The following is a 21,446-nucleotide window of genomic DNA, read 5'->3' on the forward strand; positions in this document are numbered from 1 at the left end:
TTCGCAATGGCCTATTAATTAATGTAAACTACAGGTGTCCCAAAAAATGTATACAAATTTTAATAGCTGATAGCTCAGTTTTGAGAATAAAATATTATTTTAATAAACACTACCTTTATAATTATTCAAAGTGCATGTATACATTTTTGGGGGATACCCTATATTCCTAATCTCCTAACTTCAGTAATTCTAACTTAAATCTCAATTCTTCTCATATTTTCTAAAAGTTATTTAATAATTTATTCTTTGTGTTTAATTTCTATCATCATCATCATCATCATCATCATCATCATCTCCTCCGATGAAAGTATTCCCCCCCCACACACACACACACAATTCTTACTTTTCCTACATTCTGATCATAATAATTTTGGCACCTAAGGAATTCTTCTAAATGTCTTTGATGGCTATGGGTGAATAATCTCTATGAAGATGGACTACTAGTAAGTGGTTTATGAGGCTAAAGATAATGGCATGAAAAAGAAAAAGGGAGAGAGAAGAGCTACCATATCTCAATTTCTATCATTAATAAATCTTTTTTTCCCTTTTCTAAGGAAATGTTTAAATTCTCACCCAATTACATTAAATTGATGTGAAATAAAAACTTCACACAACAGTATAACACTCAGAATAAAATAAAGCAGTGGTGCCGAAACCGGTTTGGCTCAGTGGATAGAGCGTTGGCCTGCGGACTCAAAGGTCCCGGGTTCGATTCCGGTCAAGGGCATGTACCTTGGTTGCGGGCACATCCCCAGTAGGGGGTGTGCAAGAGGCAGCTGATCGATGTATCTCTCTCATCGATGTTTCTAACTCTCTATCCCTCTCTCTTCCTCTATGTAAAAAATCAATAAAATAAAAAATAAAAAAATAAAAATAAAGCAGTGGTACTCTGTTGAATGGCATAGAGGGTCGATATCTCCTTTTAAAAACTGTCTAATAATTGATAAGCTACATTTGCTTGAAAAGATTAGCCTGTAACATCTATAGACAACTATATACTGGTTGATTAGGGGTCTTGTGATTAAGAGTCAAATGACCTAAGTTTAAATGGTAACTGGTTTTAGTTGTGCCCTCTGGTTAAGTATTTTCCTACAGGAGATTAAGGATATTAATAAGTGAATTTAAAGAATGTGACATTTATCCTTATTCTAATAGAGTATCATTGTAGTCTCAGTAAGTAAATTGAAAATATAACTTTAAAAAGTAATAATATCTTAGTGATTTTTCCCCCTCACAAATATTCATAGGTTCAAAATAAGCAAAATATGATGATAAATTGAATAATCCAAATAGTGGCCATGTAAAACCACCTAAAAAAGTCTTTTGCATTTTAAAATTATTTTTCAAATTTTGAAGCTTGTTCTAGTATTTAGTCTATTATGAAACAAAATAATTCTTTAAAGTGATCAGGCACGAATTTGTTCCAGTATAAAATCTGGCTTTTAAAAACAAGACCCTTAACCAACCTGTGTATAGTTGTCTATGAAATATAAACCTAACTAGTCGGGCAAAAAGGCAGGTATGTTTGTTAAGTGAAATAATTCTGGTGCCTGAATTCTAATTTGGAAATAAGTTTATCAATTTTCAAAAAAGCAGAGTCCCAATAAAAGCCCTAAATAAAAAAAGGATAAATGAAAATCATTCTTAATGATGAAATTTAATCTTTAGTGAATAATTGCCCAGTCATATAATCCTGGCAAGAATCGCATGAGTATTTTTTTTACTTCCATTTTATAACTAGGGAAACAGGCTGGAAGACCAGTGACTTGCCCAGGGCATAAAAAGAAGAGCTGGGAACCGAACTCAATCTACCTGAAGCCAAAGCATGGTCTTTTCAACTGTCTAGCTAAAACCTGAGACAAACACTAACGGGAATTAAAGTGCCATTCACCTACTAGCTACATCCAAGAAAATTAATTTCACAAAACCTCTACAATTATTTGAAGCCCACCAGTACCCACATGGATAGCTTTTGAGTAAAATGTATTCAGAGCCATGTCATTTAGAGGGCAACCCAGATCTGGCTGAACACTCTTGTATTGTTTTTACCTTTTGAAAAAATAGCCCGCACTGACAATCCTTTTGAACACCCATCATTTTACTCTCTCTCTCTTGGAACAGGAAGAGCTGCTACCTACAACTCTTTGAATGGCTGGTGAAAGTCATTCTGCACTGCCAGCTATACCCTACAATCAAATAAACATGCCATTTCCCCAAGAAAATACAACGAAGCCCTACTAACATCTAACACCGATGCAGCGTTATCCTGAGCGGGGTGGGGTGGCGGGGTGGCGGCGGGGAGGGAGAGATCCAAACCCAGCCCCTGCAAAGCCTGAACCGAAGAGGGTCTGGGGTGGGGTTGGGAGAAGGAAACACGCTCCACAACCGGAGGCTCCGACGAGGGTGCCTCCAAATGCGGAACTCTCGCCCAATCCCCGTCCAGGCTGAAATCCCGTGACCGCCAGAACCTGTTTGTAGAAAAGTAGACAGGGAGCCCGCAAGCTGGCTTGGCAGAGGACGCAGGAACCTGGCTGCTCCGGGAGAAAATGTCTCCTTGGCAGCAGCCGCCGCTGTCCTGTGGTCTGACTTCTAGGGCTGGCTGTCGAGCGAGGTGTGTGCCTCCGGCTTCTCCTCCCCTCCTCCCCCCCAGCCCTTTCTCTCCCTGGCTCCAACACTCTGCAGAGCTGTCTGGAGCAGAGCTACACCACCCAGCCAAAAAAAAAAAAAAAAAGAAAAGAAAAGAAAAAGAAAAATCCCTGGGGCGTATGGGCTGGGGAAGGCTCGCCCTGGGCTCCGACCGGTGACAGCAGCCCGGGCATCCGCCGCCTCGCCCCCGAAGGCCGGCGGGCTGGCAAGTGACATTGGCATGATGCTGACACACAGCCCGTGCGAGCAGGCTTTCCTCCAGCTCGGGGCCCCGCGGACCCCCCGATCCGCCCAGGGCCGTCTCCCTTAGTTCTCCCCGACCTCGCCCTGAGCTCAGGCGGGGGGCAGAAGGGCGATGCCACCAGCGGGGCAAGTAGCCTCCAAAGAAACCATGTTAACCTTGCAATGCACACATCTGCCCACACGCCCTGGGTCACAGCCCTGCCGAGCCTGACAGCCTCCCCGCCGGAGATGACTGCCCATCCCAGCCCTGCATCCCCTCGGACCTCTACCCCACCCGTCCCCCCTCGACCCCGTCCCCCGCTCGACCCATCCCAGAAAAAGGGGAGACAGCATGTCGCCTAAGCAAAAAAAAAAAAAAATCTACCTGGATCAAATTCAGGGATCCGGGCTTGGTATTCAGCTCCGACTCTCATCCCAACATCTGCAAAGCAATGCCGAGAGAGAGAGAGAGAGAGGGGGGGGGGGGGGGGGAGAGAGAAGAAATAGAAAAGAAGAGAGAAAGAGACACTTAATAAAATATAAAAATTGTGGAGGGATCTGGCAAGAAGCGGCGGGTGGCTGGGAAGATACTAGGTCCGGGCGCTCCGGGCTCTGGCAGAGGGTGGGGGCGGGGAGCGGGGGGGGCGGGGGCCGGGGCGGGGGCGGGGGTCGCGGGGTGCTGCAGCGCTGCACCGGGAGTTCGAGGCTACCGCAGCGCCCGGGCTCCGAGGGGAGGGAGGGCGGGAGCGCGGCGAAGGGAGGGGGCTGGGGGAGGGGAGGAGGGAGGGGGCGGCGGGCTGGCGGGGAGGAGTTCGGGGCTACCACCGTGCTCGTCGTCGCTGCTGCAGCCGCTCTCGGGCTCCGAGAAGTGCAGCCCGCCGTTGGTGGACGAGGCGCCGCCGCCGCCGCCGCCGCCCGCTGGGCTCTTGGCGCTGCCGTTGGCCGACCGGTTCTTCCCCAGCAACTCGGGCCCTTTCTCCATCATGCCGGGCATGGTAGACGAGGGGAGGGGGCGAGGTGCGGGGGAGAGGGAGGCGTCGGGGTGAAGGGGGGCGGGGGGGATCGCTGAGGAGTGCGGGCGGGAGGGAAAGGAGGAGGAGGAGGAGGAGGAGGAGGGTGTTAATATGGAGCCGCCATGACCGCCCCGGTCCGGCAGTAGCGCAGTCGCCTCACCACCACCCGCCCCGGCCCCGCCTCCCTCCTCCTCCTCCTCCTCCTCCTCCCTCCGCCCTCCCCGCGCACCCCGGGCTCCCCGCTCGGCCGCGCCGCGCGCACCCCGGCCGCCGGTATCACTCCGCCCCGCAGGGAGGTTCCGGCCGCGGGGAGGGGTCGGGGGGGGGGGAGGCCAGGGAAGCCCGGCTCGCCGGCGATCGCGGCCCCTCCGCGGAGCACGAGGGAGCTCGCCGCCGCGGCGCGGCCGCCTTCCTGCCTAGGGGGCGCCCTGGTGCCGGGGCGGCGCGCGCGGAGCCGCGGACTCTTTGCCCTCTCCGGGCGGAAGGAACGCGGCCCGTGTGCGGAGGGAGGCGCGACCCGAGGCGCCCGAGTCAGGGGAGCGGCCCCCCCGCCGCCCGCGTTTTCCCGAGGAGTTTGCGGGGGCCGGCTGCGCCCCGGCTAGAGCCCGGCCCCTCTTCACGATCGGCGGCGGGCCGGCCGCTCGGTTGCCGGGCCCCTCCGCCGGCGTCGCGCTGCTGGCGCGCGCTGGCCCGCCATGGAGTCGGTTAGTGGAGCTGGCGACCTCCGCGTCCCCAGGCCCATCCGTCCGGCCGAGTAGACCGGGCCGTGAACGCCGCAGTTTTTTGTGTCGGAATCTCTGAACCAGGGACCTGACTCCCAGGAAGAGACCGATGGTGCCGAGCTGAGTTGCCAGTGCTGAGCCATGCAGCTCTCTTTTGCTAAGAGTTTTTTTTTTTTTTTTTTTAAGCCTTTACCCCCGTTTTCCTCTTTTGACCTTTTCTTTTTCTTTCCCTTCTTGCTATTGCATTAGTTTGGGAGTGGGGGCTGTCCGTGGTGACAGGGGGACGGGGTTCTTGCCTAGTTGGGCGCCTGCCCAGTGGGTGCTGCCCTGCTGTCTGGGCTTGGGGCAGAGCTGGAGAGGGCGGAGTCCTGAAGCCGAGGTGAGGCCAGAGCTGCCTTCCTGGCAGGGTTTCCAGCCGGGCAGGGCCTGTGCTCTGCACTGCTTTTCTGGATTGCATTAGGCAGAAGGAAGAGGGAACTGCGTTTTTGCGTTCACCAGATTTGAGGACCTTGGCTACGTGCCAGGCTGCCTGGTGCTGGGGCCTGTTGATGATTTTTTTTTTTCTTTCCCCCTTCCCTCATTGGGTATTTGAACTGTGAGTATTCAGTATGCAGATGTAGGCAGAGGAGTAGTTGGGGTCAACAGGAAGGTATTTTCCAAACACTTAAAAAAGATTGCCCTGGAAGAATTCTATTTTAGGTCAATGTAGAGTGGAGCAAACCAGAAATAAGCCCCCCCTGACCGGAGCAAGCCTTCACTCAAAAGAAATCAGGAAGTGAGCCAAGAAAAGCCTGGGAAGTAAATATTTGGCAGAGGCCTTGTGTAAAGGGGAAAAATCTCCTGGGCAGTACAAAATCTGTCTGGTTCTGTTAGTGGAGATAGTTTCATCTCTATCAAAGCTTGATATAATTCCATTTAATAGTTAAATCATACAACAATCTTTTTAAAAAATATATGTATTTTATTGATTTTTTTACAGAGAGGGAGAGGGATAGAGAGCCAGAAACATCAGTGAGAGAGAAACATTGATCATCTGCCTCTTGCACACCCCCCACTGGGGATGTGCCTGCGACCATGGTACATGCCCTTGACTGGAATCGAACCTGGGACATGTCCTTGACCGGAATTGAACCTGGGACCTTTCAGTCCGAAGGCCAACGCTCTATCCACTGAGTCAAACCAGCCAGGGCACTAAACCTTTTTTTTAAAAAATACATATTTTATTGATTTTTTACAGAGAGGAGGGGGGAGGGATAGAGAGTTAGAAACATCGATGAGAGATCAGCAGCCTCTTGCACACCCCCTATTGGGGATGTGTCCGCAACCATGGTACGTGCCCTTGACTGGAATCGAACATGGGACCCTTCAGTCCACAGGCCGACGCTCTATCCACTGAGCCAAACCGGTTAGGGCACAACTAAACCTTTTTATTCTATTCCTTTTATTAACAACTACAGTCCTGAATATTATTTTAATTCCCATAGGATTTTTCTATAAGGAGAGAATGTCCTGGCCAAATGAAATGAAATGGCCATTTTCCTTGACGGTTATATTTTTCACTGTAAATTAATACATTGGTACTTTTGTTTTATACACAAGCTTCTGATGAACATGATTCAGCATCTCTGGTCCTGTAACACAAAGGCCAGACTCTGAATTGAGTGAATTACATAGAAATGTCACTCTGAGGCCTCTCGGCCAGCCAGCTTTCTGACACCCAGCTTTGCAACACCCACTTTTCCACAGAAAAGAATTTCTGCATATGGTTATATGCACCACATTAAAGATTAGGGGTAATAATTAAAATATTATTATTAGTAGTAAAACCCTTAAAGTAAAAAGATTACACCTTTATTTTTATCTTTTTAGTACAGCAAAGAAGGCAGAGCAAGATAGACTGCATTCCATTCTTAAGAGAAGGACCTCAGGGAGGGAGGTGGGTAGGTTATAGGATTTTTAAAAAGAAAAGCAAGTGTCTATTTTGCCCCTGAAGAAAAGGAACATGGGAACATAGCCTGATTATGAAGAATAATAAAGGGCCTTAAAATGATTTCCCAATAATTAACAGGACAATTTAGAAAAAGAAACGACTTAAGGAGAAATATTGGGAATGTCTATTGGGTTAAAGGAATAAAAGAATCTGAACAAGGAAGAAGAAAACCTTAAGAAAGGGTTAATAAACAATGTGCAATGATGCAGTCACGTTAAGGGTTTAAGAAAAGGGCTTTCCCGAAACCGGTTTGGCTCAGTGGATAGAGCGTCGGTCTGTGGACTGAGGTCCCAGGTTCGATTCCGGTCAAGGGCATGTACATTGGTTGTGGGCACATCCCCGGTAGGGGGTGTGCAAGAGGCAGCTGGTCGATGTTTCTCTCTCATTGATGTTTCTAGCTCTCTGTCCCTCTCCTTTCCTCTCTGTAAAAATCAATAAAATATATTAAATAAAAAAAAGAAAAGAAAAGGGCTTTCATTTGTCAGTTAGAAGGGTGTTAGTTATTTTGTTTGTTATTTTGTTATTTTGTTTTGTTATTTTATTTTGTTAGTTATTTTGTTTTGGCTGTTTTCTTACTGTATTTAATTTTTTTTTTCTTCTATTTTCATTGTATTTTAAATTTGGAACAGACAATACTGGTACATTCTCATAGTTCCAAAATCAAAATATATGAAGATATACTTCAATATTGTACTGGACTTCTCAGTGATGGCAAACATACAAGGAAAAAATGTATAAGGATTGGAAAGAAATACATAAATGTGTTATTTGGAGAAATCATGACAGTCTATATGTAAAATTATAACCCATAAACTATTAGTATTAATAAGTGAATTTAGCAAGTTGCTGGATTTAGTCAGCGTATAAAGTTCAATTATATTTTTATACTAGAGGCCCAGCGCACGAAATCAAGCACGAGTAACTCGCCGCCGCTTGCTGTCGCTCACCGCCCTGCCCGCTGCTGCTCGTCACTCGCCGCCCCGCCCACAGCCGCTCATCGCTCCGCTCACCGCTGTCCCGCAGCCGCTCGTCGCTCGTCGCCTCACCCGCAGCCGCTCATTGCTCACCGCCCAGCCTGCAGCTGCTCGTCGCTCGCGGCCCAGCCTGCAGCCGCTCGTCGCTCGCCGCCCTGCTCGTCGCTCTGCCCGAAGCCGCTTGTTGCTCACCACCCCGCCTGCAGCCAGTCATCGCTTGCGGCCCAGCCTGCAGCCACTCGTCACTCCGCTCGCCGCTGCTCGTCGCTCTGTCCGCCGCCGCTCGTTGCTCCGCCTGCTGCCACTCACTCGTCGCTCAACACCCCACCTGCAGCCGCTCATCGCTCGCCGCCCCGCCCGCAGCCGCTCGGCGCTCAACACCCTACCTGCAGCCGCTCGGCGCTCGCCAGCTCGCCCACAGCCGCTCATGGCTCACGGCCCAGCTCGCAGCCGCTCGGCGCTCACCACTCCGCTTGTCGCTCCGCCTGCCACCGCGTCACTCGGCCCGCAGCCACTCGTCGCTCGCCGCCCCACCCGCAGCCGCTCGGCGCTCGCTGCACCACCCACCGCCACTCGTCACTCGTCGCCCCAATCATCACTCCGCCCGCCGCCACTGGTCACTTCGCCCGCCACCACCGCTGGTCACTCGCCGCCCCGCCCACTGCCGCTCGTTGCTCCGCCCGCCACCACTCCTCCCTCGCCGCCCCGCCCACCGCCACTCATCGCTCACCATCCCACTCGTCACTCCGCCCACAGCTGCTCGTTGCTCATCGCTCCGCCCGCAGCCACTGGTCGCTCACCACCCTGCCCGCTGCCGCTCGTTGTCCCGCCTGCCGCCGCTCGGCGCTCACCGCCCCACCCATCACTCCGCCCGCCGGCGCTTGTTTCTTCGCTCGCCACCACTCGTCGCTCCTCCCGCCACCACTCGCCACCCTGCCCACCACCACTCGTGGGCCGGGGGGGAGGGACTGAGAGGTGGTCAATGCACCTCATGGCAACTGGTCGATCGGCCGTTCCGGTTGTTACGCTTATGGTCCCTGGCCTTTTATTATATAGGATACAAGCGCTAAACAATTAGAAAATAAATTTTTTAAAGCAATCCTATATAATAAAGAGCTAATATGCAAATGGTTGTCACATCCTCATGTCAGAACTGCTCAGACACTCAACACTGAGGAGACAGGAATGGGGACCAGCCAGGCACACATGAGCTCACGAGAGAGGAATGGGGGACAGCCAGGCACAAATGAGCTCGTGAGAAAGGAATGGGGACCAGCCAGGCACAAATGAGCTCGCGAGAAAGGAATGGGGACCAGCCAGGCTGAGGCCCGGGAGAGGGACAAGCTGCCTGCCCTGCAGTCCTGTGCACCAGCGGCTGCGCTTGCACCTGCGGCCCAGGAGAGGGACAAGCTGCCCGCCCCACGGTCCCGGGTGCCTGCGGCTGCAGCCCAGGAAAAGCCACCCACCCATGGTCCCCTGAGGCTGCAGCTGGCCATGGGAGGGAAGCCTGGGTCCTGGGTGCGGGGCAAGGCAGAGGAGATTAGGGGTGATCAGGCCAGCAGGGAAGCAGGGGTGATCAGGCCAGCAGGCAGAGGTGATTAGGGACGATCAGGCAGGCAGGCAGAGGGGCTAGGGGCAATCAGGCAGGCAGGAAGGCAAGTGGTTAGGAGCCAGTGGTCCCAGATAGCGAGAGGCAGTCGGACATCCCCCGAGGGGTCCCAAATTGGAGAGGGTGTAGGCCGGGCTGAGGGACACCCCCTCCCCCCCCCCCCGTTCACAAATTTCATGCACCAGGCCTCTAGTATAAAAAATATGAAATACCTTGCATACTAGTATCTTATGGCTGCTATTACTACAAACTCAGTGGCTTAAAACAAATTTATTCTCTCAAAAGTTCTGGAGACCAGAAGTCCAAAATCAAGGAGTCAGGGTCACATTCCCTCCAGAGCCTCTGGAGAGAATCTCTTCCTTGCCCTTTCTAGTTTCTGGTGTCTGCTGGCATTCCGTGGCTTGAAGCCACATCACTCTAATCCAGTGATGGGCAACCTTTTGAGCTTGGTGTGTCAAACTTCGCCAAAAAACTGAGCATAACTCGGGTAGTGTGTCACTTTGAGGAAAAAACATTATTTTGCAAATGTTTCATCCTCAGGAGCAGCAAATGTTTCATCCTCGGCATGCGGCCGCCTCAGCGGCCGCCTGTCATCAGAAATGGCTACACGTGTCAGTGCTGACACGCGTGTCATAGGTTCGCCATCACTGCTCTAATCCCTGCCTCCACCTTCACATTATCTTCTCTGTGTATGTCTTGAATTTCCCTCTTCCTCTGTCATACAAAGACACTAATGGCATTTAGGGCCCACCTGGATAATCCAGGATTATCCCTTGTTTCAAGACCTATAATTTAATCACATCTGCAAAGACCTTTTTTTCCCCAGATAAGGTAACATTTCCAGGTTCCAGATATTAGGACCTAACATCTTTGGGGCAGCATCTAGCCCTTTGCACCTAGGATTAAATTTAAATGAAAGGTATGTAGTCTAAAAACTCTATATTAGAACTCTGTATTGTTCAGAGAAATTAGCAAAGACACAAGTAACTGGATAGGTGCCCTGTGGTCATAGATCAGAAGACTCTAATGTAAAAATGTCAGTTCTCCCCAAATTGATCTGTAGATTTAGTCTAATCCCTAACAGAATCAAAGCAGGTTTTGTGTGTGTGTGTGTGTGTGTGTGTGTACACGTGTGCATGCGCGCATGTACACTGATAAGCTGATTTTCAAATTTATATGGTCATTTCAGAAGAATAGCCAAGACAATCTGGAAGAACAACAAAGTTGGAGGATTTATACTACCAGATATTGGAAAGTAGACCAATGGATCCCTGGTGTGGCTCAGTTGGTTGAGTGTGTCATCCATGCACCGAAAGGTCGCCATGCACCGAAAAGTCGCACATGCCCAGGTTGTGGGCTCGATCCCCTGTCAGTCAAGGTGAATGGGGAAGACAGTGATCCATGTTTCACTTTCACATCGATGTTTTTCCCCTCTTCCTCTCTCTAAAATAAGTTTAAAAAAAGAAGGTAAACCAATAGAACTGAATAGGGTTCCCAAACAAATCCTTATGTGAACATTTTATGGAAAAGTTGACACTACAAATATGGAGGAAAAAAATGGACGTTTCAATAGATGGTGTTGGGTCAATTGAATATCCATGTAGATGGAAAACAAGAAACCTTGATGCCTACTCATGTTATCTCTATAACTTTGGGTAGTCAAATATTTCTTAAACAGGACATAAAAAGCTCACGTTATAAGGGAAAATATTGAACAAAATATTTCATAAAAGTGTGAAAAATATAAAGAACCTAGGATTATGTCAGGAAACTACAAATAGTTTTGTATTCCTGGGGCATGAAGTCAATTCAGGATGAGACGAGAGGTAGGCAAGGGCTGACCCGCATAAAGCCCTTTATAGCAGTCATAGGGTTAAGCAATTTACTCTCTAGGTAATGGAAAAGGACCAGAGGGATCTAAGCAAGACAGTGATTTGGCTCAAATGATATTTTAGATGGAAATTGAATTTGGCAAAGAAATCAATTAGAAGGCTGTTGAAGTAGTCTGGAAATGATAAGGCTTGAATTACGGCAGTGGTAGCGAGGATAGACGCAAGGATAGAGCTAAACCTTTAGTAGGTAATTACCAAACTTTGGGGATTGGTTGAATATGGACAAGAAAAGGGAAGGGAGCAGTCTAAACTGGTGCCTTCTGTGTAGGATGATTGTATCAACAACGGGAGGTAAATAATGAAGACTTACCAGTTTGAGGAATGTAGAAGATGAATGCTGGGGAGATAGCCAGCATTCAGTTGGATATATAATTTAGATCGGGCCTGGAGAAAGGGATTTGTTACTAATTGATTATAGCTACCTAAGTTCATGAGATCTAACTAGATTACACAGGAAAAGCATGTAAAATGAGATATATGAGCTGAGAATGAAAAGCAGAGGAAGGACCAACATTGGAAGGGCCAAAAAGAGGAAAAGGAAACCGTAAAAGAGACTGAGAAAAAAATATAAAAATAAGAAAACTAGGAAAGGTGTAACTAACTTCCTGAAACCAAAGGTATAGAGAGATCCAAAGGCCAGGGAAGCAGCTAAGTCTGATGAGATAAGGTGTACGTGTGTGTACAGTGCTTAGGCAAGTAAGAGTCATGAGTGATGTTGGTAAGAGCAGTTTTCCTGGCATGAAGGACTGAAATATAGAAGTAGAGAAATTTTGTTCAAATCGTTATTAAGCGTTATCAATGGAAAGGTCGTTGGCATCAATTCAGTACCAAAGGAATTCCCAATTTGAAGTTCAGTGAAGAAGGTAATGTTATTCAGTGCAAACAGTTCATTTGTGGCACCGAATTGCTCTCAAAATATTCTGTATCAAAATATTTTTCATCTTTTTTTAACATTACTATTATGATTAGTTTTTAGTCTTTAATACCAACACACACCCATACAATGAACTATAAGTGACCTTTGAAAAAGATTGAAGTATATCTACTTATGCCAATATAGAACAGTCTTTATATTTTAAGAGGAAAAATCGATGTGCAAATAGTTAATACAGTATTCATGTATAATAGTGTGTGTGTGTGTGTGTGTATGTGTGTGCGCACGTGCGCGTGTTAGTCTGCACAGGCTGCTATGACAAAAGTACCACAGATGAGGTGGCTTATTAGCAGCAGAAATTCATTGTTCACAGTTCTGGAGGCTAGAAGCCCAAGGTCTTGGTTGGGTGAGAGCCCTCTTCCAGGTTGCAGACTTTTCCTATAACTTCACCTGGGGAAGGGGCTAGGTATCTCTTGGAGCCTCTTTTATAAGGCACTAATCCTATTCATGAAAGTCCTACCCTCATGATTTAAGTACCTCCCAAAAGCCCACCTACAAATACCATTACCTTGGAGGGTTAGGATTTCAATATATGAATTTGGGTGGAACACAAATATTCAAACCATAGTAGTATGTCTCCATCTCCTTTTTTTTTTTTTTTAATTTATTTATTTATTTTTAATATATTTTATTGATTTTTTACAGAGAGGAAGAGAGAGGAATAGAGAGTTAGAAACATGAATGAGAGAGAAACATCGATCAGCTGCCTCTTGCACACCCTCCACTGGGGATGTGCCCGCAACCAAGGTACACGCCCTTGACCGGAATCGAACCTGGGACCCTTGAGTCTGCAGGCCGACGCTCTATCCACTGAGCCAAACTGGTTTCGGCTCCATCTCCTTTCTAACACACACACACAAAGTATATGTATAGCTGCCACACATGCTCAAGACTGCTTCCAAGAGGGTTCATGGAAGTCGTCTACCTCTGGGAAGGAGTGTCAGTCTGGGATGGAAGGGAGACTTACCTTTTAATGTGTACCTTCACACAGCTGGCCTCTTGTCATGTGCATGGATTATGGTTTTGAGAAAATAAATGTTTAAAGAATTGACTAATAGATAAAACAATGTTTAAAAACTTAAATAGACAAGGACGTTAAAAATAACATTAAAAACGTAAAAGTAAAGTTACAGCTAAAGTTAAAAGCTAATAGAAGTTGGGAAGTAGAATGGAAGAGGAAAGATAGGAAGAAGATGAGGTGTCATCCTCACTTTACAAAAGGAGACAAATTTAAGCAGGGCAATAATTGTAGACTACACTTTGATTCACCAACTACACTAGGCACACAGGAAGGACCTCAACAGAATCCTGTTTTACTCATATTATCCAGGCTCATAAGGAGTTTCTTTACGATACCAATTTTTCGCTGCAGAGTTTATTGATTTGCTCTTTGGTCCTCCTTCATTATTACTTTAGAAGTGCCTGTCTCAGGATAAATTTAACTCTGAAACAGAGTCAGGTGATGCTGCCCAGCATGGCCAGGAGACTGACCAACATCGAGCCACTTGTGCTAGGCTCAGTCTGGGAGGGACAGCCCAAACATACTTATAGAGCCTTTTGTTTTTGTTTTAGAGCCCCTGATCTTTAAGGAAAATCATAATCTTAAGAGATGAAAGGAACTTTAGAGGTCTGGTAACCCTCTTTTTCTTTACCCTCGAATATTACCATTTGTAATGATTTATTTGGCCCAAATTTATTTTAAGTCTAGGTAGTGAAAAGTCTAAAGTTTATATTTAACTTTGCCCTTGATACACAGTATTTTTGACTAACTCATTCACTTATTTTCTTTTTAAAAAAAAAAGTATTGTTTTTATCACGTTTCCCTTTATTAGTAAGACTTTTGTGTGTGTGTGATATTTTCTTATTCATATTTTTTTATTGTTTTTCTTCTTCTTAAAGAAGTCCCTTTTAACATTTCTTGCAATACTGGTTTGGTTGTGATGAAATCCTTCAGCTTTTCTTGTCTAGGGTTTCACTTCTTTCCCCTTAGTTTTACAAATTAGAAAATAGAATTCACGAATTAATTTTTCCTATTTAAAAAGATGTTTAAAGAACATATTAAAATTAGTCTATAGGGAACTCTAGGATCCAAATTATGAGGTAATCTGAATATTTGAAGATAAGATTAGATGCATTAACCTCTGAAATGGAAGCAAACTAACATTACATCGATATGTGAAAATAATCCTAGAAAGCAATATGAAAATGTGTCAGAAACATGCTGCTCATGAGATTAGGGGGCTCCAAAAATATTTTCTTGAAGATTGGAGATAGTGATCTAAATGTAATGGGCAAAATAAAGTATAAGTAATGACAAAAACACAGTCACTGGCACATAGTAACTTCAGATTAAGAAGGCTAAACGGCTAATCCTTCCTATAACACTTTAAGTTGAACTTTCCCAACATTTAGAGCCTTCCCGGAGAACTAGAACCAAACTGTATAACTGTACTGTTAACCTAAAGCATAGTAACCTCTATTTTGTAAAATGGCTATTTGAAATTCTCTGCTTTTTAGATAGTCCCTTGTTCTGTGAGTCAACTCTACCATTTTTAGAAAGTCCCTTATTCTGTAAATTAACTTTGCTTTTTAGCTTGCTTGAATAACAGGGAAGATAAACTTAGCTGTCTGACCTTGTAAGCTAAGGACTGATACTCCCATACTCTCATGCCAAATGTATTTTTTTAACTGAATAGAACTATATTGTGCTCAAGGCCACAGGCTTCCAGAGAGATATCTACTAAACTTAAATAAAAAGAAAACTTCTGCTTGTTGCTTTGCTCAGAATTTGAAATCTTTCTCTGAGCCCGCCGGGATAATAAACAGTGTAACTCCATTTCTCTGGGCATTGCTTGGTTTTTCTCCGGTCTTCTGTAACAAGAAGATGATAATAATTATTAAATGTATAGATTAGAAATAAAATCAAAGAGCTTCTCCAGACTGACCAAGGAGATGGCACCTGAATGGTTCTTTATTTAAATAGAAATATTTCTAGAAATAACAATACAAAGAAATAGGTTCCCTGGAGAATCTCAACTTATTAGGATACTAGAGGCCCGGTGCATGAATTCGTGCACAGGTGGGGTCCCTCGGCCTGGCCAGTGATCCAGGCAGATGGGGGCCATCTCACCCAGTCCCGATCAGGGCCGGCCCGGGGGAGGACCTGTGGGGGGTCGCCGGCCACGGGAGGTTGGCGGTGGGAGCACACTGACCACCGGGGGGCAGCTCCTGCATTGAGTGTCTTCCCCCTGGTGGTCAGTGCCCGCCAGTCATCCAGTTGTCGGTCATAACGGTTGCTTAGGCTTTTATATATAGAGATAAACAGGATTTTAAAAAAGTAACTGTTACCTACTGTGCTATGTTTAGCCCCTCTTTCCCTTTGGACACAGAGTCTCTTAGCTATCCTGATCTATTCCCATTACTTTTGGTTATCAGAATAATGCCATTTTGTTTAGCATAGGCCATGTATGTGGCTTCAGGGCTTGCAGGTAAGAAATACCTTAACTGTCCAAACATCCTTTTCTACAAATTTATTTGTAAGTATCCCCTTTTTACTTTTTCCTAGTCTCAGAAGATGTGCTCTACTTCCCGTTCAAGACCAATTAAGCCACCTCGTCCCTACCCTCCTTTATCCTCCAAAGTGTTGCTCTATCAGTTAATCACTGGTCTGTGTTATTCTTTATTATTTAGTAAAGCTTAAAGGGAGTTTTCGTCTAGGAGTAGAGAGGAACTTTCGATAGTAGAGGATGAAGACAAACAGAAAACTGAGAGATGTGAAATGAGGTGTGGGGGGCAGGGGAGAGAAACTTAATAGCAACAAGCTTCTATTTTTTTTAGCCTGAGGTCCCTGAAATTGACTGTTTCCTGTGGCTTTATCTTTAATTCATTGTCTTCTAATAATTCCTCTTATTTTCTTAATCTATTTCAAGGTAGATTTCTATCACTTGCAACTTTAGCAGTAAGTTCTTACTAATATAGTAGTATTTATAAATAGTATTAAGTCCTGATTTTCACACTGGTATATATTCGATCAGTTTATAACCCATCTCCTTGCAGTATTTCTAACTTAAATAGTAAATAAAATTAAATATTGGAAGTAAAGGTAAGCATTTTTCTCTGTGACTTAATTCAGCTCAGTACTTTCGTATCCCACCCATTACTGTAATCCTGATCCATGTGAACTATGAGATAAGTGTTATATTAGATAATATATTGCCCCAAAGAAACATTAATTCTCTGGGACAGTAAATCTGAAGCCATAATAATGAAGGGCATTTTATGACTACATGGGATTTGAAATGGGCTGCCTTCCACAACGCATCCTCCTTGGAGTCAATCATTTTAAATTGTAGAGTATTTAGTTCCTTTTTATATTTTCTCTTTGGGCCTTCAGGTATAATAAAGCGTTCTTAGTTAAGCTGAGACCACTAAAATGATAGTTTTAAAGTATTTTCCTTCAAGAAAAAGAAGAGTCCATCCTATTATTATGGTTACATGACCACCTCTTCCTCCCTTTAAAGCATTTATTCAGCAAACTGAAAGACCAGCCAGGAGCCGAAAACCAGGAATACAGGCTTTATTAGGGGAAAGAGACCTGCCGGTCTGTCGGTCTGTCTAGCAAGGGGACCTGTGCAGAGGTGAGCACTCTTTTGAGGGGAGAAATGGGAAGGAATGGGGGCTTAGAGTATTCGGCGCACGCTGATTGGTGGCTTAATGTATGGTCCATATAAGGTAGGCACTCAGGTACTTAGGGACAAGGGCTTGGGGTATTTGGCAGGTTCTGATTGGTGGTTCAATGCAATGTATAGTCCATATATGGTACATGGTTAGGCACTCAGGTATTTCCGGGTTGCAGGTTACGTCATACTCCACCCACCAGTTGGGGGAAGGGAGGATCTATCACAAATGTTATTTGAGAACCTACTTATTTGTGCAACAACCTCTTCCTGGGGTTACAAGGATTAACTAGACCTGGTATTTAGTGAGGTCAGTCTGATAAGTCCACAGGCCGTTAAGTACAGCTGACAGGGCTGAGGCTCCACAGCTATGGCACCAAGAAGGGGGATTCTGTAGGACTTTCTGTAGGACCTGATTTCTGAATTGAGGCTTGAAGAACAAGTAGTAGATGGCCAGGATGAGTAAATTTATATTAAAATCTTGATATACTGGAGGTATAGAAGGTAGTAATACATTTTAAATGCGGTCAGAAGAGGATTTTCTGAAGTTTTCCCAAATTTTTTTTGGAGAGTAACTTTCTTGGCCAATAACAAGTATTTTATGAGGCCCTGGTAATTTGTCTTAACCAATATTTTATTTTAAAAAATTAGGATCCTTACAAAGAGAAATTACTTTTGAAATACTAATCCCCCCCCTTCTTAGTTCCTATTGTATTTGTTATCATATTATCTCAAGACACGTCAGTAAGAGACTGATACAGAAGGGCTTTGAAGCAAGAAGAGTCTTCCCAACCTTGAACCTAAGGTAATTTGAAGTGTCAAATCAGTAGGCATCCAGGGGTTGTTCAAGAACAAAGCTTCACCTGTTGCCTGGCCTTATGCATTTTAATGCACTGTACACTAAGAATAAAGAAAAAAGGTCTTACCCAATTCTGACTTTTTATTAAAATTCTTTTGCAGAATTTTCACAGAAATATTTTATAACTCGGGCAGTTAAGTACGGTTTTTGTTGTTGTTGTTTTAGAAGAATGTCTCTGGCTTTGGAAAGCATTCTTCCAGAAACTTAAAGTTTGCTAACTGCTTCCAGGTTTTGATATATTTCTCAGGTTAATAGGATATCACAGTAGGGAGCATCAAAAAGAAGGTAAGTTTTACCTAGAAAATAATTCTATTTTTGCACTGAAAATTGAATTTGCCTTTTTAGACAGAATAAATTTACATTTCAAACAGCAAAGGAAATTCTGTAAAGGATCCCTACCACATTTAGACACAAATTATCTATAGTCTACCATCTTCAGTGACCTCTTTGCCAATTATCCTGCAGAGAAATTCTACTTATATGGGTATTTAAGCATCATGAGGAATGCATGACTAATTTTTAGAGACAAGCAGTCTAGAATACAATAAGCTGTAGGTTATATGTCCAAAATCTCTTTTTTTGGAGAGCGCAGACTAAGGTCATTGAGACGAACATAAAGTGAGTAAGTAAACAGATACGGGTGTTGCTGGAAGTGACAGGAGCTCATGCTGTGAGCCCAAAGTCTAGGGTGCTATAGAATGGCCTGGAGATGCCACTCCCCAGGGTGAGCCAGATGCCTGTCATCCTCCAGGAGACTGTCCGGATCAAATTCACCTTGCCGCTCAACCCTGTCTTCATTCATCAACGCTTAACTTTCTTGTCCTTGACCTGACCTTAAACTTTACTTCCCACCTCTCCACACATCATTTCCCTGTATCTTCAGGAACTGCTAGTCCACAAACTCTCTCATTAAACAAACTCTCCCATTGTCTCAGCTCTCACTGGGAACTCACCTCCAAGTCTTGCCTTAACTCCGTGGTCGGCAAACCGCGGCTCGCGAGCCACATGCGGCTCTTTGGCCCCCTGAGTGTGGCTCTTCCCCAAAATACCATGGCCTGGGCGCGTCTGTTTTGAAGAAGTGGCGTTAGAAGAAGTTTAAGTTTAAAAAATTTGGCTCTCACAAGAAATTTCAATCGTTGTACTGTTGATATTTGGCTCTGTTGACTAATGAGTTTGCCGACCACTGCCTTAACTGAAACCTGGCTCTCCACTGGGGCCACCCTCCTCCGTGGGCTTTTCCAGTAGTGGCTGTTCTTACAACCAGCTATAGAGGAAGACATTTTATGGGCCCCTAAATAGGACCGCTTGCCTCCCCCCCAGGTATTCAAAAGTCGGCCCTTCCCATTCTGATTCTCATAGATGCATAGCCTGACTGCTCAGTGCTATCATTGAGGCTCGGCCAGCCTGCCAGAGGGTGTTTTTTTTATTTGTCTTGGTGGCCGAGAGGCATGAAGTTCTTGGTGGGTATATTTAATTTGTAAAGTTTATAGTAAGTTTAAACGGTAAGTCTCATAGTAAATGTTCATGTTTGTTCTCCACACCACCTTTCATTTTTGGCAACACAAAAAAAGCTCTTTATATTACCACCTTTGAAAAGATTGTTATTTAGAAGATATTCAACAAGTATTTGCTAATTTGAATTTAATTGTAACAAAACCAGCGAAAAAAACATCAAGCCATAGAAAGTCTAGGAAGGGACCAAGAAATACCAGGTATCTTTGCTGGTTTGTTTTGGGAAGTCAGACACACTGGTTAGTCTGATTCGTAGAGTACTACTGAAGGAGGAGTATATATCTTCACTCAGAGGCAAGGAAGGTTTTACATTTGTATGGCAGACAGATTGTAACGTGACTTCCGTGATCTCTGTCACACCTTCGCATAATCCCCTCCCCTTGAGTACACACAGGGCAGGTGACTTGCTTGTAAAGGCAGGATGGGATGCCACTCCCGTGACTATATTATGTAACTTGGTCTTGCTAGCATGCTCACTTTCCAGGCCCTCTTTGCTGGCTTGATGAAGTGAATAGCCACATCGAGGAAACCTACACAGCAAGGAACTGTAGGTGACCTCCAGCCTCCAGCCAGTGAGAAGCCGGGGCCTTCAGTCTTACAACCACAAAGAACTGAATGCTGCCAACACCCTCAAATGAGCTTAGAAGTAGATTTCCCCCCCAAGTGAACTTCCAGATGAGAACACAGCCCAGGTAACACCTGATTGCCGCCTTGCAGAGGACCCAGCTAAGCCATTCCTGGATGCTGACCCACAGAAAGGGTGAAATGATAAACGTGTGCTGCTTTAAGCCACTAAGTTTGTGGCAATCCGTTATGCAGCAATAGAAAATGAATACAATCTGCATTGTTACAGAATTTCGCTACCTTTTATTTTGTTGACAGTGATTTTTTCTAAACTGATTTTCATACTTAATATGCTACTTGAGTTTTCGGAAATGAAATATTTTGAAAGCAGCAATTTTATAGTGTAATCACAGGAACAATAGGACTCTGGGGAACCCACGAGAAAAGCATATTTTTACAATCTGGCTCCCGCAACTTCACTCTTGGGAATTTGTCTATGGAAATAAAAGCCCTATTTAGTAAGTGAGGATAAATGTGTGTGTGTGTGTGTGTGTGTGTGTGTGTGTTTATGTTTTTATTAATTTTAGAGAGGAAGGGAGAAGGGGAGATAGAAACATCAAAGATGAGAGGGAATCATTGATTGTCTGCCTACTGCATGCCCCCACTGGGGATAGAGCCCACAACCCAGGCATGTACCCTAACTGGGAATCAAACTGTGACTTCCTGGTTCATAGGTCGATGTTCAACCACTGAGCCACATCATCCGGGCTGGAAACAAATTTTTAATAACTATGCTAAATTGCTCTTCAAAAAGGGTGTTAAAACAAATTATTTCCACCAGCAATGTATGAGTACCCTTTTCCCTATGTCTCTGTAGCGATTGACTTCTATCCAACCATTGTAGTTTGCTAGGGCTGCATAGCAAAGTACCACAGATCGTCTGGCTTAACAATCAAAATTTATTTTCTCACAGTTCTGGAGGTTGCAAATCTGAGATCGAGATGTAGACGGGGTTGATTTCTTCTAAGCCTCTTTCCTTGGCCTGTAGATGGCCACTTTCTCCCTGTGTCTTCCCATGATTGTCCTGTGTGTTGGTGTCCAAATTGCCTCCTCATAGAAGGATGCCAGTTATAGTGGAGAAGGGGCCATCCCAATGACCTCATTTTAACTAATTATCTTTTTAATAAAGATCCTGTCTCCAACTATAGTTACATCCCAAGGTATAGAGGGTTAAGACTTCCAACATATAAATTTTGAGGGGGGGAAACAGCTCGGCCCATAATACCATTCTTGTGGATCAGTTTAAATACTACTTCCTCAGGGAAACCTTTTCTTTCCTGACCCAGAGGGAGGTTTGCATTCCTCTCTCTATATATATCTCCTCACTTGTCTTTCATGGCATCTCATAGCTGTAATATTATCCCATTTGTGTAAAACAAACAGTGACGATCACCTTTTATATACACTGAGTGGCCAGATTATTATGATCTCTGAACGCATAATAACCTGGCCACTCAGTGTATGTGTGTGTGTGTGTGTGTGTGTGTATATATATATATATATATATATATATATATATATATATATGTTAGAGGCTCAGTGCATGAATTCTTGCACGGGTGGGGTCAGGCCAGCCTGGCCAGAGGGAGGGGACATGGGCAGTTGGCCGGCCTGCCTGCTGGTCGAACTCCTGGTCAAGGGGACAATTTGCATATTAGCCTTTTATTATATAGGATATACACTGAGTGGCCAGATTATTAGGCGTTCAGAGATCATAATAATCTGGCCACTCAGTGTATATGTTTGTATATTTGAGTGTCATGATATGCAAAT

General features: G+C 45.0%; 2 protein-coding genes across 3 annotated transcripts in view; one reads left to right on the plus strand and one right to left on the minus strand.

Annotated features, from left to right (window-relative positions):
* RCOR3 (REST corepressor 3) overlaps positions 1–3,938 on the minus strand; it is a 52,270-nt gene extending 48,332 nt beyond the window's left edge. For both annotated transcript variants that reach the window (XM_054711539.1, XM_054711538.1), the window contains exons 1-2: positions 3,694–3,938; positions 3,254–3,310 (exon numbers count right to left, since the gene is read on the minus strand). In XM_054711539.1, the coding sequence (XP_054567514.1) occupies positions 3,254–3,310; positions 3,694–3,862 (226 nt within the window). In that variant the 5' untranslated portion in view covers positions 3,863–3,938. The remainder of the gene's footprint in view (positions 1–3,253; positions 3,311–3,693) is intronic.
* A 65-nt stretch (positions 3,939–4,003) lies between these two features.
* On the plus strand, positions 4,004–8,689 carry LOC129148020 (proline-rich protein 36-like). Its single transcript, XM_054712262.1, has 3 exons — positions 4,004–4,015; positions 4,174–4,585; positions 7,485–8,689. The coding sequence occupies exons 1-3, from the start codon at positions 4,004–4,006 to the stop codon at positions 8,537–8,539; spliced, it is 1,479 nt and encodes a 492-aa protein (XP_054568237.1). The 3' UTR covers positions 8,540–8,689.
* Positions 8,690–21,446: the final 12,757 nt, after the last annotated feature.

This window comes from Eptesicus fuscus, chromosome 22, assembly GCF_027574615.1.
Source record: "Eptesicus fuscus isolate TK198812 chromosome 22, DD_ASM_mEF_20220401, whole genome shotgun sequence".
In the NCBI taxonomy this organism is placed as follows: domain Eukaryota; kingdom Metazoa; phylum Chordata; class Mammalia; order Chiroptera; family Vespertilionidae; genus Eptesicus; species Eptesicus fuscus.